Source organism: Convolutriloba macropyga, chromosome 13, assembly GCF_964194025.1.
Source record: "Convolutriloba macropyga chromosome 13, txConMacr16.3, whole genome shotgun sequence".
Lineage (NCBI taxonomy): Eukaryota > Metazoa > Xenacoelomorpha > Acoela > Convolutidae > Convolutriloba > Convolutriloba macropyga.
Window position 1 is genome coordinate 40,441,867 of NC_134480.1, and position 21,040 is coordinate 40,462,906.

Consider the following 21,040-nt stretch of genomic DNA (forward strand, 5'->3'; position numbering starts at 1 on the left):
TTATGGTAAAAAAAATTCTCCATTTAGACATTTACAGTCTTCAATTAGATATGGAATAATAATTCAAAATGAACTGAGAGGTGAAACCAAATACTAAAAAGTCAAGTATCGTTAAAGTACATCCTAGGGTTATAAGCGAAACTACTGGCCAAAGCTGAAAAGATATGAACAATCAGCAAAAATAAGTTCAAATTATATAGAAACATTATTTCATGCTACCAGGTATATTCTTATTGCCGACAATCAGATTTAGGCTCGTTGACGACAAGGACGTGGCCGATTCGACCATATATTGATGATTTCTATACCTCTTGGAATTTTTTTCCATACTTATGATAATTGTTACGCTCAGTGTAAACAAGAAAGCCAGCGAAAATATTCCACGTTATGAAAACAAACAATTTTGCTGCAAAAACAAGTTGCACCAAAATTGAGCATGAATTTTTAATTCTTCAGGACCCCCGAAACCGCCCCAAATCACCCCAAGCAACACCCAAAAGTCAAACAAAGATGAAGTGTGATTACTTAGGATTAAAGACCTGATCAAAGCACAGACCACTTATGAACAATAAATCATAGACATCCTGTCAAAACAGACACACATCACCAGCGTGAACAAACTTGAATGTCAAGGCCGCTTCTAAGATCAATAATCTGGTTCTCAGAATAATGGCCGACAGGGGGTTCAGCCGACAAGGAAAACATGAGAAATTTACCCGACAGCTTAATTCTGATTGGTCGACAAATCTGATTGGTCAAAATATCGCTAGTTCGTCCAGCCAATACAGTTGATGCGGTGGGGTTGTCGGCTTAAATTAGCATTTTTTAAGTTGTCGGCTAAAACCCCTGTCGGCCAATTCGGCGATCAACCAATAATCTAAATGACCGTGTGATCAAACGGTGAACGGAATACTTAAACTGAAGATGATGGTTGTCGATTGATCTTTATCTACATGAAGGTTACTTCCGCTGCTAATATCTAAGTTAAATATAACTGACTTTAAACAACCCTTCGGGAAAACCCATTATCCAATTCTGTGTAAACAGCACTCAAAAATAGTTCAATTACTGTTCAGCTTAGCTGAAGTGATGAAGGCTTGAAATACATTGTTGACAATCAAATCTTGGGCAAATAGTTATCACTGATATCTAGTTCAAACAAGAGGGGACATTTGAAACACACTTTTCCAAGGCCGTTTCCAAGGTACAACTGAGGTCAAACAGGAATAACGGTCACATTAGCGTCATATTATCGGTCATCTATGAAAAAACCGTAGTTCGAAGAATTAATTGTTGATTGAAAAAAAGCAAGACTCTTTATCGTAATTAAACATAGCAACATCAATCAACACTTCAGAGGTTAATAAAGAACCTTTAGACTTATTAACCTTATGAACTAGGAGAAAAAAAATTGCAAACAAATTTGAAAATATTTTACTGGAGGCAGACAGGACAGGTACTTGAAGGAAAATCAACTGACTTTGAATGCTAATAAAACAAAGCCACTTTTTTCTCTGCCATGGATGAATTCAAACCAAAAGTTACTTTTCACGGGAATGCAATAAAATTTTTTGGGAATTGTCGTTATTTAGGAATACATACTGACCCAAAATCGTAATTTGAAATACATCTAAAAGTAGTTTTAAGAAAAATGGCGGCTGCTATTCGCTCACTATATCTGGTAAGAAATTATATACCTTAGAAAATAAGGTATATGATTTGAAAATATACCTTTGGAAATCTTTAGTTCTCTCAACTTTCATTCAGCGGAGTTTTTTTACAAACATTGTCAGCAAAGAATATTCAGCGCAAAAATCGACAGTTTAATTGGGGCATGAAATTGTGTTAAAAGCGTCGTAAGTATGATCATTGCCATGACATTCTTCTCAAATCACATGTCCTACGTGATGAATTAATTGTGCAGTTAATTAATTATTAGTTTGGTCTGATGAAACTTCGCACAGACTTGAGTAAGTGGGGTACTTTAGAAACCTTTAAAATGTGCAAACAGCCTACAATTATATCAGAACAAACGGAAAAAAGAGCTGATAATAAGAAAGCAAAAGATTATTAAGCAGAGTGAAATATCTTTGATTTTGAAGAGCATCCAAAAGTGGAATAAGTTATCTTTTATTATAAAAGCGAAATGGAAAAAATTATTTTTCAAAAGAGCTCTTGCAATGTCAGCATGCAAATATGCCAATAGACAGATAATTGGGATCATTCGGCAACCTGAAGTTCATTAGTAGATTAATTTATTATTTTGATTATTTCAATATATAATTCTGAAGGCATGTAAACTTTAACCTTATTATTATTCGGTTAATTTACATGTTCGGAAAAAAGAAAACTCAAAAAATGTTTAAATATTTGATCATAAAGTTCATCTAAATAAATGAAAGAAACGCAATTTTTCACTAACCTGACATTGTACATGAGAAGTAGGCTAATAAGAGTAGTTCTAAGCTGATCCAAGAATATCGAAAAATAGAAGGCGAGCGTCACTCTCAACACACTGTAGAACAAGTGAATACACCAGCAGATACCAGCCACGAATATGAACATAAGAGACGTGATCAACCACTTTCTCGTCTTTTCTATCTCGAAGGAGAAGCTCGAGTTTCTCAGTTGCGTGTCGGCTTGCTTAGCTGGCTGGAATCTGTATATTGCGACTAGGAGGAAGAATATGGACAAAATGAGTGTGAGAGCCGTTGGCATGATTGAGGCGAAGATGAAAAGGCCGACATTGGCTGAAATAAAAAATTATTAATGAACAAAATTTTCAAATCGTGAAACTGAATTGAAATGTGTTAAGAATTGAAGGTTAAATTTATTTTCTCTTTCTTAATTAAACGAAGGAATCTTTCTATTCATAACTTTACATTTTGATAAATAATAACAATTTAGAATAGTTTTCAGTTTACGTTCATTCTACATACCGGGTTAGATGGCAATTTACCCAACATCACAATACCCAATGTCATAATTCACAATTGGTTCTCTTTGATCTTTGCTGATCAATAATCCGATTGCAGATCGGCAAATGGTATTAAAAGCATGTTTTAGCATTCTTAAAAGGATAATTTGATCTGCTGCTCGGTTGTGATAGTTTCATATCAAGTCACACGGGCCGCTGATGCATGGTTACCCGCAAGCCCAAATGAATTAGTCCTAGATTTAAAACTTAGCATTCTAACTTAACCATTCTTATTCTTAACATTATTTCTGATAACTTAACACTAGGGTAAAAAATGAGCATACATTTGTAATTGAGTAGTTTGTCATCAAAGTTTTAGGACAAAAATTTCAAATGGTCAGTCGAGGATCGATCAAACAAAAAAAATACACGAGACCAACAGGACACACAATTGCTAAAAATTTTGGTTGACAAAAGAAAAAAAGGAAAACAGAAGTCAAACTGCCACACGTGAACAAAATTCGCTGTCCAAAAAATTTCCAGACACTATTTTATCGCTTTACTTCAATAGAAGTAAAAAAAACTGAAAAAAACTACACCAAATAATTGCTACCACAAAATCCAAAAAAGAGTGAACTAAATTAAGCTTAAGTTCGTGCCAAAACTCGATACAATTCCAATTTCTTGATTAGTAAAACTAATTTAAGCGTAAAAAAGCTTCCTACTAATTAAAAGCCGTTAATTCGCCATTACATAGAAAATTTTAAACCATAAAGAGACTCAGAGGGCCTGCCTAATAGCTACAAGTTTACTTAAGAGCTATCAAACAACGTAGTTAGTTAAAAAAGCTGTCCCTTCAAGTGATAAACCCTTAAATATAACGTCTAATGTATGATTGATTGAGAAAATAGGACTTTACGGAGCATTTAACAGCTGAAAATTAATTTTTTGTTCCAAAAACTCAATTATCAAATTATGGCAGTCTAAGACTGCAAACAAACATTTCAGCTCGTTAAACTTTTGAGTAATTGCATGAGCAACAGCGTCGCCTTCCTGGAAAATTAATTGCTTGGAAAATTGTAGCGAGCAAAACTCGTCATTCACAACCGGCAAATGTCAATAAGCCTGAGAGCAAAAGCTTAAATTGTATCAAAATTCTACATAAATAAGAAAAACCGACACACATATTTAAAGGTTACAATTCGCAGGACCACCAGTTTAACATAAAAGAGGCCGTAAAATCATCGCCTCTGGAATAAAGGGTTCTTGAAACTTTGATAGATCTCGATGAATTTCTCTGCCATATTTAAAAAGCGGTATTGAAACGGCAATAATTTATTCTACATTAACAAAAATATATCTGCAATACGTTTTATGTTACGACATCGAAGACTGCATTGAATACGTTAGCTCAGAATTTTGAATTAAGAGAATAAATTATATCAAAAATTACTTCGTGTAATTTAGGGAAAACAGGGATTTTCAAAGTGTGTTTTTTTTCAAAGCAGGGAGTTCAACCTAGGTGTTTTGTACTCAAAAAAGCAAAAGCTCCATCCGTTTATTAGTTTACAAAATTCCCGCAACACCACTTAACATAGACAAAGACCACCGATGCATTTCTTTTCTGTTATTGAAAATTTCAAATATGATGTTTAATAATTCGGGAATAGAAGCTGAAGTCTTGGCATGTATTGGGGCGCTGAAAACTCGATCTAATAAGAAGGGTCTTTTAGCAAATGTGCAATCATCTATTTTGTTATTACCTCATTAAAACGGAAAAAGAATGTCAATAACTAGTTTTTAAATTCGAAACATTTTTTTCAGCCATGATCTGATCAGCGAAAAATTCCGTCCAGTAAATACCAATTTTCTGACCTAATAACCACATAATATGAATAGAATACTGAATCTGCACACAGACTAAAAGCAACAAAAAAGCAAAATATGTTTTGAATAGTAGGCCGAGGAAAAACAGGCCGAGGAAACCGATCAGAAATAAATAAAAAACATAGCAGGACAAGTCCTGACGTACAATTCAAAGAATTTTCATTGACTAAACAAAAAAACAGACCTGGAATAAACTATGAATGGATTGGGAAAACCATTTGAAAAAAAATCCGATCCAAAAAATCAAAAAAAAATAGTAAAAACCAAAGTGAAATTGCAGCATGTGAACAAAAAACCACTAGCGAGAAAGCGAATTTTTGTTCAAACGCCCTTTTCTCACTCTACTTTAAAATTAGAGCGAAAAAAAATCACACAGCAAAACCACTCGCTTTTTCGCTCGACTTCCTGTTTCGGCGTGACCAAAATCACCACTCCAATTTGACTTCGAAAATCATGAAAATGTGTGAACAGATCTTCAAAAAAGACAGCGCCCCAATACAATTCAAATTTTTTGAATAGTAAAAAAACTCAATACACATGCTGTTCAATCAGGAAATATCCTCTGAAACTAATGAAATGGAAAAAAAACAAACAGACTAATGTCAGATGAATTGCTCTCAGACGACAGGAGGGGCAATTTAATTTAGAGGGTGTGTAGCTTAGAAATTTTCATGGGTGCAAAAATACCCAACTAAGTCGTGACCTCCCGGATGACAATCTACCATCATAGCCGCTAAGTTATAAACGCTTTACAATTTGTTTGCTTACAATTGCCTATATTTAGGAAGAAACTCGATTTCGGAATTGGGGAAATTGAGAGCAATCAAAAATTAAAAACTCTTGAGAGCAAAAGAATGTTCCAAAACAAAAGCGCAAAAACGGTCAAGCAAAAAATTTTGCATAAAAAGACACGTCGGCTATTGACCGATAGCTGATAAATTGTGTAGAAAATAAATGTGGATAGTATGAACAATATTTTTTCTCTGAACTCATCGATTGACTTACTTCTGAGATAACAATGAGATCTAACATTCATCAGTTTGCAATATCGCACCTCAGGCATTAAAAAGGAGTCTATTTTCTATTTCGTTTCTGTACTTACATAGAGAACAGAATCTGCTTCCGTAGAGATATCCCAACCAATAAGCCTGCGAGTAATGGGCCACGGCAGTCACGCCTGAAACACAAATAACAGTTGCTCACGTGACATACACATTTAAACATGCGTTAGTCATTTCTTCAACCATGGTTACATCCGTTTATTTTTTGTATAATATATCTTTTCATTGACCTCAGTACCATTTACTTATATAGCTAAGATCTCTTTTCATTGACCTCAGTACCATTTACTTATATAGCTATATATAGCTTTACTTAAATACAAGTTCTGCAAAAAATAGAACTCATTAGGCTTCATTTTTCTGATGTAGAGTTAAAAAATCGTCCATATCGGATTCATTCATAGCTTCACAAACGGTTGCAATATCGATAATGTTGGTTCTTAGCTTTCGCGCGAAGACTTTAATTGTCATCAATTAGGACTAAACGAGTATTAAAACACCTGTTATTTGACATTTGATACCATTCCAAAATGCCCAATGCCCAACTAATTTCTTTTAACCTATACGTTCAATTTAGTGTGGTTCTGTTAGTTTTAACTATAAAGTAACATATGTGTATATTTTGGGTATTTTGGCACATTGGGTATTTGGCCCTGAAACCCTAAATAGCCCAAGTCTTGCAAGAATCTTAGCAAATAACCGTCCCAGTTCGACTACCGATCTCTTAATGTTCGCACTATCACATATAGCACAACAATTGTCACTTATACGACCCAGTTTTCACATGAATAAACCATAAACACCAGACAAAAATCATCACCAGACAACTTGCAAAATTTGTCTATAGATTACGTAATTGCAAATATTGCTGTCTACAGATTACGTAATTGCAAATACTGTCTACCAATTACGTAATTGCAAATATTGTCTGCAAATTACGTCAGCAAATTAGTGTCGGGGTTTCTAGATTTTGGTTTATCAACGTTTGTTAGTTCAGAGTTTGTTTTTCAAGATATTTTCTTTGCGTAAACAGATTAAAGACGCCACTTAAACTTCATTCTTATAATTAGGATAACTCAACCTTAATTTTTATCTATCCGTAATTCAAAGTGACGTGAATTAGAGACCAAACAAAAGGCTTGATGATGATGCAACTTTGTGAACCGAAATGGTCTTATCAACATGAACTCACCGTTTAGGAAATACGCAACAATAAGAACTTTAACACGCTCAACACTGTCTCTTAAAAGTGGGGCAACCCGAAGGTTCAATGACAAATTACCAAAACCATTTGTAAGAAGATCTGCAAAGAATTAGACCTGTTATAAAAATTGAGATCAAAGCTGTGGTCATTCTCAAAGACCTGGTTGGTAAATAAAACAAACAATAATTTTCCCACGATGGGTGTAAAATGATTAAATATATCCCATTTATGTTTGGAAAAGAGTCCTAATTCGGTTCATTCTCGTGACTGCGCAATTTATAAACAAGAGTCAATTGCTGGTCCCTTGATGTCCGCGCTTCAATTTCATAGTAAAGGTCTAATGTTGCTCTAATGCATATAAATCTTCCAGACCTTCTACTTCAAATTGTATCAAGCCATCCTCAAAAAATCTATAAAGAAACATTGAAAAGAAAAAAAATGAATTTCAAAAAGTGAAAGTCACAGTTAAAGAACTATTTTTGAATGCTTAGTATAAAGCTTAAAGTAGTTCATCAAATTTGACAAAGTATTGGGCAAAATTAATCGACTGAACTTTCGTTTTTCTGTTACCTCGCATGAACAAAGTAACAAAATTAAACCTTAATATCGCACTTCGAGTTATAAACCAATCACTTCCAAAAAAAACTTTATCAATCAAAGTTGATTATTAAGTCCTTGTTGATTATTAAGTTGGATATTGTACTTCAATGCCAAAAAACACTTAATTTATCAACGCTAATTAATGTCTTTTTGGCTATCGTACATAATCGTTGGAATCTCTTTCCAAAAACTAATCGAGAATGTCAACTATTGCACCTGCTGATTAAATGGAAAGCTAAGTCAGTTTTTTTGTTAAAAAGATTTAAATAGTGTCGCGGTGTCCTGTTTTTTCACCCCTATTCTTTTAACCCCCTATATTTTAACCCCGATTTTTTAACCCCTACATCATTTAACCCCTCAATTATTTAACCCCTATATTGTTTCACCCCGATTTTAAGCTTCCTATAATTGAGGATAATTAAGCCTCAATTAATTCTATTTTAATTAATGGAGAATAAAATCGGGGTGAAATGACTGAGGTGTGAACATACTTTTCACACCTCAAGTTATAAAAGAGATTAAAGACCTGAGTGAAAACCTAACACCCGCAGCAGCCGTCGCTTCCGCAATTTTACCAGTAACTGACGTTCTTTCGACCCAGTATGCGTTGCCGTCAAAACCAAATTTAATACAAACCTCGCAGCGCTTGAGAAAGGCTATACAAACAGTGTCAATTCATGAGCCATCGGATCGGCATTTTGATATACCTGATCAGTTTCAAGAGTTTTTGCGGTATGACAGCGGTGAAAAGAAGTAGAACCAGTGTCGCAAGTAAACATTTATTTTCACCATAAATTGGTCAATTGAAACAAAAATTTGAATTCTGAAATCCAGAATTCATCATCAGGTTGAAAGAATGTCACGTTTGTAGGACTATTTATTTGATCATATACTTCCTCACTTCAAAATGGTTTTGTTCATTAAGCTCAACTGAAACGAAAATATTTAAATGATTACTTGCCGAGTCAAATCAAAACAAAAACGCGGAGATAAAACAACTATTCAGGACTTATCCATATAGGAAACTGAAAAATACTTCTAATTGAAATAATTTAAACTAAAACATTGTAATAAACTTCGATACGGGCTACCTAATCATCAGCTCGAATCGAGAGCGGTCTTCAAAAAAGGTCAATTTAACCTATGGCCTATTACGTGAGCTTAATTATTTGCTCAAAAAATGCCTGCTCCAAAAAGTTAGCCGGCTAATTTTAGTACAGCTTCAAGCAGAGATAGAGAACAAATATAAACCATGACAGGCAGATGTCGGAAGTAACAGATATCTTTTCGTCAACTTATGAATTGAGGCATTGCAAAATGCCACCGCTTTAAATATTTTCATCGGAGTATTTTTTCTTATTTCGGGGTATCTTTTCGATTTAAATTGAGAAAATGGTATCAATTTGTGCTTACTTTTCGTTAGACTTTTACTAATAAAGTGTCATCAACAGAGCTGAGTGGCTTAAAATTGTGAATGAAAAGAATTTAGACCACGCAAAATTCAAAAGGACGCGAAACGGACAAGCCACGATACAGGACGAAAACGACAATTGCTTCACACTTCGTCCGAGAGCAATCGATAAGCATTTATTTGCCAGAAAACTACTGCTTTGCAAATGTCTGCCTTGATTCAATTGCCTTTCAATCTGAAATTTTTCACTACAAGCAACCCAAAACTTATAGGTTTACAATACTCAAGCATTGAAAAACAATTGAATCCGAAACTTCAATTCGAGAGCAAAAATCATGCTGAAAAAATTAATGTAATAAACTTTTCAATCAAATTTTAAATCCTTAGCTGAATGTCAGCTTTAACAAACTGGGTTAATTAGACAAATCCTATTATTTCAAACACATCCCATTCAATTAATATCAGCTCCTATAACAGTACATCAAAAGTCCAATCAATCGGGTTTTCATGTCATCATATATGCTGCAATGAACTCTGTTTGGGGGGGGGGTCATCATCAGATTGGTCATTTGATCTTCCCTCTCATCGGGAGAGAAAAAATTGGGTCTTTCACATTATAGCCTCCCATAAAAATATAGCCCCGCATTATGGTGTAAATGCGAAAAACAACTGCCGGGGGGGGGTTACCGTTTAGTCCCACTATACTGGTGGGCGTATAATGAGAATAAAGAAAAATCAAATATTATACAAGCCAGGATTACAAAGGACATTAACCGTTTTTCCAGCTATAATACTTGAGATCTTAACCTCGAAACTGTAGCACCTTCTGTGCGAGACAAGATTCTGACGCAATAATACATCAAAAACCTTTAAATTTGCTCCACAAATGACTTAAATAAATTGTGTATCAGAAGTAAGAAATTTTATTAATTCACACTGATTTCACTCTAAAATATTTTTGGCGAAGTTTTCTTTACACTGATTTGCTTTTCAGATTTATTCAACCTTCTGTAACGAAAATTTATTGACAAATCTTGGAGAATTGTTAAGTTTCAGGGAGGAATTCTGGCCAAGTATCTTTAAACTGCTTCAAGGCGTCACGTGACTAGGCTTCTTTGAAGCCTACTGATGACCTGTCAGATCCGAGTGACGTGTTTGGGTTTAGTAAATGACCTTTCCTTAGCTTCTGAAAACCTATTAAACTAATTTCTCTGTAAAAAAAACTTGAGAACTTACTCAGTAATATAGTAGGCGATACATAGCACAGTATTGCATGCAACACAGCACGTCTTCTAAAGTCAGTACAGGGGGTAATAACCGGCATATTTTTGAAACTCTCAAATGCCAGAGAACAAAGCCAGCAGTTTTGTGAAATCCAGAAATAATGGTCCACAATTGCAGCAATCTCGCATTTAAGTATGTCATTTGTAAGTAACATTCTCGGAATTGCAGCGATGTTATTAATGACCAAACAGAAAACCAAATTCAGAGCCACGAATCTAAATATGTGTCTCATTCCACCCATATAGAGAGAGTACAGAGTACACGCGCAACAGGTAAACACAGTGCATATAGCCGTAAGCACTAAAAAGTAATCTAAAACGTAATCAAGGTATGATTTGGGCTCAAACAATGACGTCATTTTCAGGTCAAGTAAACTGACTTTAGGAGATAAATTCGTTAATAAATAGGGAGCAAGTTTAATTAAGGTCAAGGTTAATATTAACCAAGGTCAAGGCAAACAAACAATAATAATATGTAAATCTTAATATACACGATGCGATAAAATTTTTCAGGTCAAAAAATGTCTTGAATATTTGACAAAGGATCAATACAAAATTTTCCGGTCTAAATTGTCTTTATAAAGTCAAAATGGAAGACCACAGTCAAAATGAACTTTTCGAATCGTCGCTTAATAATTTTCAAAACTGTTCAATCTGTCACTTTTTGTGAAATAAGGTTTGAGAGAACACGATAATTGTGACATCAATCAGACTCAACCCTTTGTAGTCGACTTCAAATGTTTTTAAGGCGAGGTAAAACTTCAAAATCGCACGAGGATTGTCAGCCTTGATTCAACTTATGGCGAGTCAAGCATAAATAACAGGCATTAAAATCAAAACAATGTTCTTAATTCGTGCTAACTCGGCCAAAATAAACGTCAGAAATCAAGTAAGTCAGAAATAAATGAGTCATAAACACTTTTAAACACTATTTCAATCTCATTACATTAAATTTCGAAAGAAATCACACTTTTGATGGCTTAGAATTTCCCAGAAAATTTGGTTTTAATCAAAATTTGACAGCTGCAATAGCGTTTAGTAGACGCTATGTTCGACTGTTAATAGTAATAAAAACAAGAAAACCTGGCGGCTAGTCGGAAAAGGATTAAATAAGATTCGATATAAAATGAAAGGAAGAATAAAGATGTGATTTAGAGCGGAGAATGGCTGCGAAACGTGATTACTTGTTAAGATCTGCCGTTTGTTTTACATCCTACATAAAGCTCTCTTCGCGTATGATGAAACACAATAAACAAACAATTAATAAAAAATTTTATTAGGCACTCGCTAAGTAAACAGACCTTTAGTGTAACAGCTAAGGGACGGCAAAACAGGTATGAACATGCAGTTTATCACACCGCAATCAAGGGTTGCCTTTCAATCAATTGTTCACACATCAAAAGCAACCGGTACAAACATAACACAGCAAGGAAAGTGTCAGGAAAAACAGCATTTATTGAATCCAGAACTAGAAGATTAAATTTTTCAGGTAATAATTTTGCTTCCCAGTTACGCCCGCGAGTAAAACACCACTTGTGCCATTTTAGCAATCTATCGGTGCAAAAATTTTTGCTACAATCACTTTCATTCGAGTGCGAAACTGAATTTTTATTCCGTCTGAGCCAGGACAAAGGAAAGATTAGAGAAATTCCTCAAAAAAGTGGTTCAGTGTGTATGGGAAAGAGCTTTTTGCAACAGAGAAGTAGTGATTTTAGAATGGAAAAAGGGAGAAATAAAAAGATCTTGTAACTCAATTACTTCTCGCCGGTTTGATTAAATAACGCATTGAGAGAGTAGGTCTTTGAACTATGGTATTTAAATATCTATCAATTCCCCAAACCCGTGTGCAGAAATCCCAATTCACTTCCCATGGTCAACCGGGGGAATTAAAATAAACAAATTTCTGGGGTTTGAATTTCGTTCCCAACTACAAATGCGCACTTCTATTCGCTGTGGGTCCCATCTGTCAATATTGTGAGTCAAAGCAACCCACCACTGTTAAACATGGCTCCAATTTGTTTGTAACTGGGAAGAAACAAAACAAATTGCCTTTTTAACCTAACTACAACTTATTTTAGATCCCGACACTTCGCTTTTGAACTTAATCCAACAGTTATAAATAAATTCTGTGATTAGTTAAATACTCATTGTCTCGAGAAAATTAAAATTCCCAAGTATTTCAACGAGAAATGAGGAACTTTGGGGTGTTTTTATAAACAAACGTCAAAAAGTACTTCAAACAAAACCTGTAGAAGATAAGATTGTCTGAAGTATAATCTAGTTAACATATAGTCAAAATCGAAGATAGTAAAAATATCTGATTTTGCTGCCTTCAATCAAAATCATATGTACTATTACGAAATAACTCCAGAATAAATGTCTTCAAATCTGGCTTTAATTGGAGTTTTATTGGTTTTTTAAGTGCAACAACCAAGTGAAAAACCAAAACATAATCCAGATATAACTCTACAAGTGTCGCTTATCAGAATGACAAAAAGTTTAGATTTCACAGAGGTGTTATTATAAGAGAGACCCAGCGGTCGTAGATCCCAGATGAAAATCAAAGAGAGAAATCCATTCACTTTTGTTTTCACACGCAATAAAATATTTCGCTATGAACTAAATTGACGAAACTCAATTAATCTCCGTTTGCAAAATCAATCGCCCAAAAAATAATTCAAGGAAAATATAACATACCGTCAGAGACTTAAGCGCAATTATTTACACAATTGACATTTTAACGAATAAATAAAAACATTTGAAATCAAGTAAGTGAGCGACAAATTGAATAAATTACAATTAGGTGCACTTTTAAAAATTGATTTTCAAAAAACGTAACATCAACGAAAAGAGCATGAAGAGAAGCAAGAGGGCTCGTCTAGTGCTATAGGATGCACATAAAGTTCCAACATTAACCGGGGAGGTTAACATGATCAACCCAGAAGCCACAACAAATTGCACAGTAACATCCGATTTCCAAAATAAGGCGCTTCAATTTCCTAATGAACTGAAGACAAAAAATTAGTCAAAGAATATACGTAAGATGCATTTGTAAAATCGGATTTTTTCCTTTCTTCTCAGAGAAGATATCTATTGAAACAAATTGAGAACTGGTTTCTTCATAATGCAACATTTTTGATGATTCATGACTCAGGCAACTGAGATGGATGATATCATCAAACAGAATGAAAAGTGAAACTCACAACTTCGGAAAATATTTTTCTAGGTGTAACTTTCATAACCTCATTTTCTCTTTCCATGCAAATGCAAACATTTAAGAACACATACGAATCAGCTTCAATTTTGGCTGCAATTGCACAGAACACACAAGACTTGTAATATATTAGTTTATCAACAATTTTCATTAAAACACCTATTTCAATTACCCTTTAAAAATATTTTTAGCCCTGGAATTTTTTCAAAAAGAAAACAAAATAGGCGTACAACTTTAAAAACGAAAAGAAACCAGAACTGCATTTTCTAATGAATCCGTTAATTTCGGCGGATTACGACATATAGTTTTAAAAAAATTATTTCTCTGATTGCCGGGTTGGTTTTTAACCAAACTCTTGAATGTCTCTTCGAGCACAAATGACCCAGCTCAATAACGATACTCGAAACAATAAAAATGATGAAAAAGGAGAAAATATGTGAAATTCAGAAAGTTCTTGAAAATTTTCAAGCAATTACGGACAAATTGCTCAAAATGCTCTTTTTACCAACACCTAATTACCGTTGTTGGCTAGTGAAAAATCTAAATCTGTTGACTGGATTGAACATTAAACGACAAGAAATTCAACGCATCAGAACAAGAACTGAGCTAGAAAAAATGAATTGGATGATAACAGTTGACAGACCTCTGTTATCTGATCAAATTAAGTATAAGAAGTCAGTGAATCAATAATAATTGCTCCCTTGATGACCAAGCAGAAGTGCAAAACACTTCGAGCTCAATATAAACCTTTAGTAAGAAACAAAAAAATCAAAATTTTCCTTCATATTAAAGCTATTAAAAATCTGGTTTTTAAAAGTGTATTTGAAATGAAAAATTTGAAATGAAAAATTACAAATTATATGAAACAGGTAAATAGAAACAAAAAGTAGCTGATTATTTTCGCAGAGAAGTAGCCAAATCTACTTCTTTCTGAATAATTTTTTAAAATGCATGACGCCTGTCTCTTATTTAAAGTTATTTAACAATTCAAAATTTTCTGATTTGTGATCCAACTTTTCCTCTAAGTAAAATGCATTAATATAGCAAAAAAAACCATTGAAGAAATATAGTCAAACACCTTTTACCGCAGAGAAAAACTTTTAAAAACAATATTTGAGCTAATCAGTGCTTAAAACTCTTTAAAACCGAACTTTATGAAATCATAATTTTGAATAAACAATTATCCGATATCTTCATGAACTTGAGCCATTTACTTTTTACTAGCTAAAAAAACTTCAAAAAAATCAATGCTAATTCCATTCAAAAACATAGAAAGATCAACAGATGACGACAGTACTTTGAAAGTATCACAAAAGAAAGAACTATTTCCTTTTTCCTTACATCTTTTTATTTTTATCTTTTCAATTCTGTAAAAGCTCTGATATCAGAATAACTCTTACGATTCAGTCTCTTGTGATTTTGCCGATAGGTGGTTCAGAAAATCCTTAAATCACTGCTTAATAAACATTAGAAAAGTTAATTCCCTAGTGACAAAAGTAACTTGGGACTCAATTTAACAAACAAGAAAATTTTATTTTTATACACCGAAATATAGCAAAAAACAACGAAAACAAAGTTTGCCTTTTTTTCGTTTTTACAGTTTTTTTCAGCATTTAGCTTTTTCTATTTTACTTCTCTTAGGAAAATGAGCAATTAACCAATATGGAAGGCAAATCTACTTTTTTTCAAACAATGAAAACAAAGTAGGCCTTTTTTTCTCGTTATGATACACCTTTTGTTGCGAAATTAAAATTATTCTATTTGATTTTTCTTGAGAAAATATATCTCTCACAATCACAAATGAAGATTTCCAATTTGGCGAATAATCAAAACTTAAAAGCAATGCTTAAAAAGAACACGCTAAATGAAGTTGGCCTATTGTTTGCAGGATGTAAAGGTATTTACAAAAACTTTTGGAAAATAAATTATAAATCATTATTTAAAAAAATGTAGAAATTGTGCCAACTAATATAACCCCCCAAGCAGTCTCATTGGTATCAGTAAAATAATTTTAGACTAGCTAAAAATTGAACTGGCTAGGTGGTTGATATTAAAGTTTCGAGAGCTTTCAATGGTACCACGTGTATCTTTTTAGGACGTGCATACAATTTTTGGTTTTGCTCGGACGAAAAAAACCGCAAACCTCGCATAAATATTCCTCCATTTTTTAAGAAATTTGGACTAAAAAATATATCAAAATATACCATAAAGTGGAGAAACTAGCGCTGCATGATCTGCTAATTACAGCTAGGTGTAAAAACAGCCTTTGAGGCGAAAATATCGCAAAGACTAATAATACCAATATTGTTTATAGTACTAATGCGACTAGAGTTTTGAAGAAGGCAGAGGAAAAAATGAAATCTTAGTCTGTCTGGAAGTTAAAAAGAATTCCGAAAATTAAGCCAAGCATCAGACAAGCTCTATTAATCTAGGTATTAGAGATCAATTTTAGTGTCTCGCAAGAAGTATATGCTAGACAGATTATTAAAAGAATAAAATCAAAGCAAATGAAAACAAATTAAAATTTATGGGTGAAAAAAATATTTACGGGCAAAATTATTTTATTTAGCAGGCCTATGGAGAAAAATTCAATTAATATGGTTATGGTCTAACAATGATGCCATTTTAAATTTTAAAAAAACTTTAATTTATGGAAAAAATATCAAATAACTTATTCAAATATTCCTTCACACGATTGCAGAAAGTGGTGCGTCAATTTGAATCGCCAAGGAAGTAGTTTGGAATGAGTCTTTGATAACGTAAATATTACCCAATATTTGTTTTTTTCACCACTTCGTCAGCTAAAAACGAAACCGATAAGCGCCACTGATCAGAATAGGCTACCTCAGTTCTGGATGCTCCTCGATTCGTCAACCTCCCCACGACCCCCCTTTCCCCCAACCCCAGCTTCATTTTTTCTGGTTACACAATTAAAATGTCTCCAACAGTGGTTTTAAAATTGGTCCAAAATTATCTATCAATATATCAACTAACAAAAATGCACAAAACTTATACATTGAATTTTTAAAAACAATGTCTTACAATTTCCTAATGAACTGAAGACAAAAAATTAGTCAAAGAATATACGTAAGATGCATTTGTAAAATCGGATTTTTTCCTTTCTTCTCAGAGAAGATATCTATTGAAACAAATTGAGAACTGGTTTCTTCATAATGCAACATTTTTGATGATTCATGACTCAGGCAACTGAGATGGATGATATCATCAAACAGAATGAAAAGTGAAACTCACAACTTCGGAAAATATTTTTCTAGGTGTAACTTTCATAACCTCATTTTCTCTTTCCATGCAAATGCAAACATTTAAGAACACATACGAATCAGCTTCAATTTTGGCTGCAATTGCACAGAACACACAAGACTTGTAATATATTCGTTTATCAACAATTTTCATTAAAACACCTATTTCAATTACCCTTTAAAAATATTTTTAGCCCTGGAATTTTTTCAAAAAGAAAACAAAATAGGCGTACAACTTTAAAAACGAAAAGAAACCAGAACTGCATTTTCTAATGAATCCGTTAATTTCGGCGGATTACGACATATAGTTTTAAAAAAATTATTTCTCTGATTGCCGGGTTGGTTTTTAACCAAACTCTTGAATGTCTCTTCGAGCACAAATGACCCAGCTCAATAACGATACTCGAAACAATAAAAATGATGAAAAAGGAGAAAATATGTGAAATTCAGAAAGTTCTTGAAAATTTTCAAGCAATTACGGACAAATTGCTCAAAATGCTCTTTTTACCAACACCTAATTACCGTTGTTGGCTAGTGAAAAATCTAAATCTGTTGACTGGATTGAACATTAAACGACAAGAAATTCAACGCATCAGAACAAGAACTGAGCTAGAAAAAATGAATTGGATGATAACAGTTGACAGACCTCTGTTATCTGATCAAATTAAGTATAAGAAGTCAGTGAATCAATAATAATTGCTCCCTTGATGACCAAGCAGAAGTGCAAAACACTTCGAGCTCAATATAAACCTTTAGTAAGAAACAAAAAAATCAAAATTTTCCTTCATATTAAAGCTATTAAAAATCTGGTTTTTAAAAGTGTATTTGAAATGAAAAATTTGAAATGAAAAACTACAAATTATATGAAACAGGTAAATAGAAACAAAAAGTAGCTGATTATTTTCGCAGAGAAGTAGCCAAATCTACTTCTTTCTGAATAATTTTTTAAAATGCATGACGCCTGTCTCTTATTTAAAGTTATTTAACAATTCAAAATTTTCTGATTTGTGATCCAACTTTTCCTCTAAGTAAAATGCATTAATATAGCAAAAAAACCATTGAAGAAATATAGTCAAACACCTTTTACCGCAGAGAAAAACTTTTAAAAACAATATTTGAGCTAATCAGTGCTTAAAACTCTTTAAAACCGAACTTTATGAAATCATAATTTTGAATAAACAATTATCCGATATCTTCATGAACTTGAGCCATTTACTTTTTACTAGCTAAAAAAACTTCAAAAAAATCAATGCTAATTCCATTCAAAAACATAGAAAGATCAACAGATGACGACAGTACTTTGAAAGTATCACAAAAGAAAGAACTATTTCCTTTTTCCTTACATCTTTTTATTTTTATCTTTTCAATTCTGTAAAAGCTCTGATATCAGAATAACTCTTACGATTCAGTCTCTTGTGATTTTGCCGATAGGTGGTTCAGAAAATCCTTAAATCACTGCTTAATAAACATTAGAAACGTTAATTCCCTAGTGACAAAAGTAACCTGGGACTCAATTTAATAAACAAGAAAATTTTATTTTTATACACCGAAATATAGCAAAAAACAACGAAAACAAAGTTTGCCTTTTTTTCGTTTTTACAGTTTTTTTTCAGCATTTAGCTTTTTCTATTTTACTTCTCTTAGGAAAATGACCAATTAACCAATATGGAAGGCAAATCTACTTTTTTTCAAACAATGAAAACAAAGTAGGCCTTTTTTTCTCGTTATGATACACCTTTTGTTGCGAAATTAAAATTATTCTATTTGATTTTTCTTGAGAAAATATATCTCTCACAATCACAAATGAAGATTTCCAATTTGGCGAATAATCAAAACTTAAAAGCAATGCTTAAAAAGAACACGCTAAATGAAGTTGGCCTATTGTTTGCAGGATGTAAAGGTATTTACAAAAACTTTTGGAAAATAAATTATAAATCATTATTTAAAAAAATGTAGAAATTGTGCCAACTAATATAACCCCCCAAGCAGTCTCATTGGTATCAGTAAAATAATTTTAGACTAGCTAAAAATTGAACTGGCTAGGTGGTTGATATTAAAGTTTCGAGAGCTTTCAATGGTACCACGTGTATCTTTTTAGGACGTGCATACAATTTTTGGTTTTGCTCGGACGAAAAAAACCGCAAACCTCGCATAAATATTCCTCCATTTTTTAAGAAATTTGGACTAAAAAATATATCAAAATATACCATAAAGTGGAGAAACTAGCGCTGCATGATCTGCTAATTACAGCTAGGTGTAAAAACAGCCTTTGAGGCGAAAATATCGCAAAGACTAATAATACCAATATTGTTTATAGTACTAATGCGACTAGAGTTTTGAAGAAGGCAGAGGAAAAAATGAAATCTTAGTCTGTCTGGAAGTTAAAAAGAATTCCGAAAATTAAGCCAAGCATCAGACAAGCTCTATTAATCTAGGTATTAGAGATCAATTTTAGTGTCTCGCAAGAAGTATATGCTAGACAGATTATTAAAAGAATAAAATCAAAGCAAATGAAAACAAATTAAAATTTATGGGTGAAAAAAATATTTACGGGCAAAATTATTTTATTTAGCAGGCCTATGGAGAAAAATTCAATTAATATGGTTATGGTCTAACAATGATGCCATTTTAAATTTTAAAAAAACTTTAATTTATGGAAAAAATATCAAATAACTTATTCAAATATTCCTTCACACGATTGCAGAAAGTGGTGCGTCAATTTGAATCGCCAAGGAAGTAGTTTGGAATGAGTCTTTGATAACGTAAATATTACCCAATATTTGTTTTTTTCACCACTTCGTCAGCTAAAAACGAAACCGATAAGCGCCACTGATCAGAATAGGCTACCTCAGTTCTGGATGCTCCTCGATTCGTCAACCTCCCCACGACCCCCCTTTCCCCCAACCCCAGCTTCATTTTTTCTGGTTACACAATTAAAATGTCTCCAACAGTGGTTTTAAAATTGGTCCAAAATTATCTATCAATATATCAACTAACAAAAATGCACAAAACTTGTACATTGAATTTTTAAAAACAATGTCTTATAAAAGTTGGAAGAAAATCGTAGGTGACCAAAATAAGTAATGTCCAGGAACCCGCCCGCTTGTACCTCAGCTCCTGATACAAGGATAATCAGAATAGATCCATAGAAAATAGTCACATGTGATAGAATAGTCCCATATAAAACCTTCCAAAATGGCAAAGGCTTTTCAGACAAAATTATCCCAGACCGAATAGTCCAAAGAAAGCAGACTAAGCAGTCCCAGACAAAACAAACCCAACAAAACACTAAGCAGTTTGACTGCAAATTGATTCAATCGATATTAGCTAATCATAAACCAAATAACAGCGCCCCATTTTAATGCTTTCAAAGTTATTAAAACAACAAAAAAGCAGACAAAAACATAGTTTTGCTCAAACTATGTGTTTTTCGTGCGAGTAATTGGTTAGCAGTGGATTTGTAATAATAACAGAAAACTCTAATCCAAAGCATAAATCATAGATTAGATATAAAAAATGGTGAGTCAGTGATTATTGTTGGGGACTATTTTGTGCAAAACCGTTTGGGTTTTGTCTGGCTCAGGATCTGGAATGTCTTATTAAAAGTATCGCCATGATTCAAACTTAATTTCGTTTTAAAAAAAACTGTGAAACACGTACAGTAGTGTTTTGATTTCTATATTTTATTATATTTGCACATTCTCTATATGAATCATATACTCTAAATAGTCAATCGTCATAAACATTCAGTAATCATGATTATCAGCTGGTCACTGGCAAGTCAACGAGGACGTAAGTAGTATAAAAAGCTGACTAGAACCTCAACGGGGGGGGGGACGGACACTTTTTGCAACGCGATTTTCTCTGCCCGACTACAACGGGGTGGGACACTTAACTTTTTTGACCAATTGCAAAAAATGTCCCCCCTATTTTTTTTCGCCGAAATGCAATTTTTGAGAAAAAATTTTTTCCCTCATATGAGGGTGGACAAACACTTGTAAAATTTTTTGAAAAATTGGTTCGAAAAAATTTTTGTCGAGTTTTTGGCTTCAATCAACGTGAAATGTTGTGAAACATGTTTTGTGAGTAAATAAAGTTGTCGGAAACATTTTTTTGAAAAATTGAAATTTTCGTCCCAAAGGGGGACAATAACTTGTAAAAAATTTTGAAAAATTGGTTCGAAAAATTTTTTGTCGAGTTTTT

The 21,040-nt window shown here is 33.2% G+C and overlaps 2 protein-coding genes across 5 annotated transcripts in view; both read right to left on the reverse strand.

Moving 5' to 3' along the window:
* The window catches only part of LOC142351416 (mitochondrial inner membrane protein OXA1L-like), a 282,527-nt gene that overhangs the window by 37,737 nt on the left and 223,750 nt on the right, over positions 1 to 21,040 (reverse strand). The gene's annotated exons all lie outside the window — the stretch shown is intronic.
* Positions 1 to 21,040, reverse strand: part of LOC142352224 (uncharacterized) — a 53,412-nt gene that overhangs the window by 1,865 nt on the left and 30,507 nt on the right. Inside the window, exons 1-4 of one of the 4 annotated variants that reach the window (XM_075404674.1) lie at positions 11,665 to 11,680; positions 10,317 to 11,576; positions 5,907 to 5,981; positions 2,423 to 2,750 (exon numbers count right to left, since the gene is read on the reverse strand). In XM_075404674.1, the coding sequence (XP_075260789.1) occupies positions 2,423 to 2,750; positions 5,907 to 5,981; positions 10,317 to 10,722 (809 nt within the window). In that variant the 5' untranslated portion in view covers positions 10,723 to 11,576; positions 11,665 to 11,680. Of the gene's footprint in view, positions 1 to 2,422; positions 2,751 to 5,906; positions 5,982 to 10,316; positions 12,209 to 21,040 lie in introns of those variants that run through there. The other 3 variants (XM_075404675.1, XM_075404673.1, XM_075404672.1) reach the window with 3 other exon arrangements.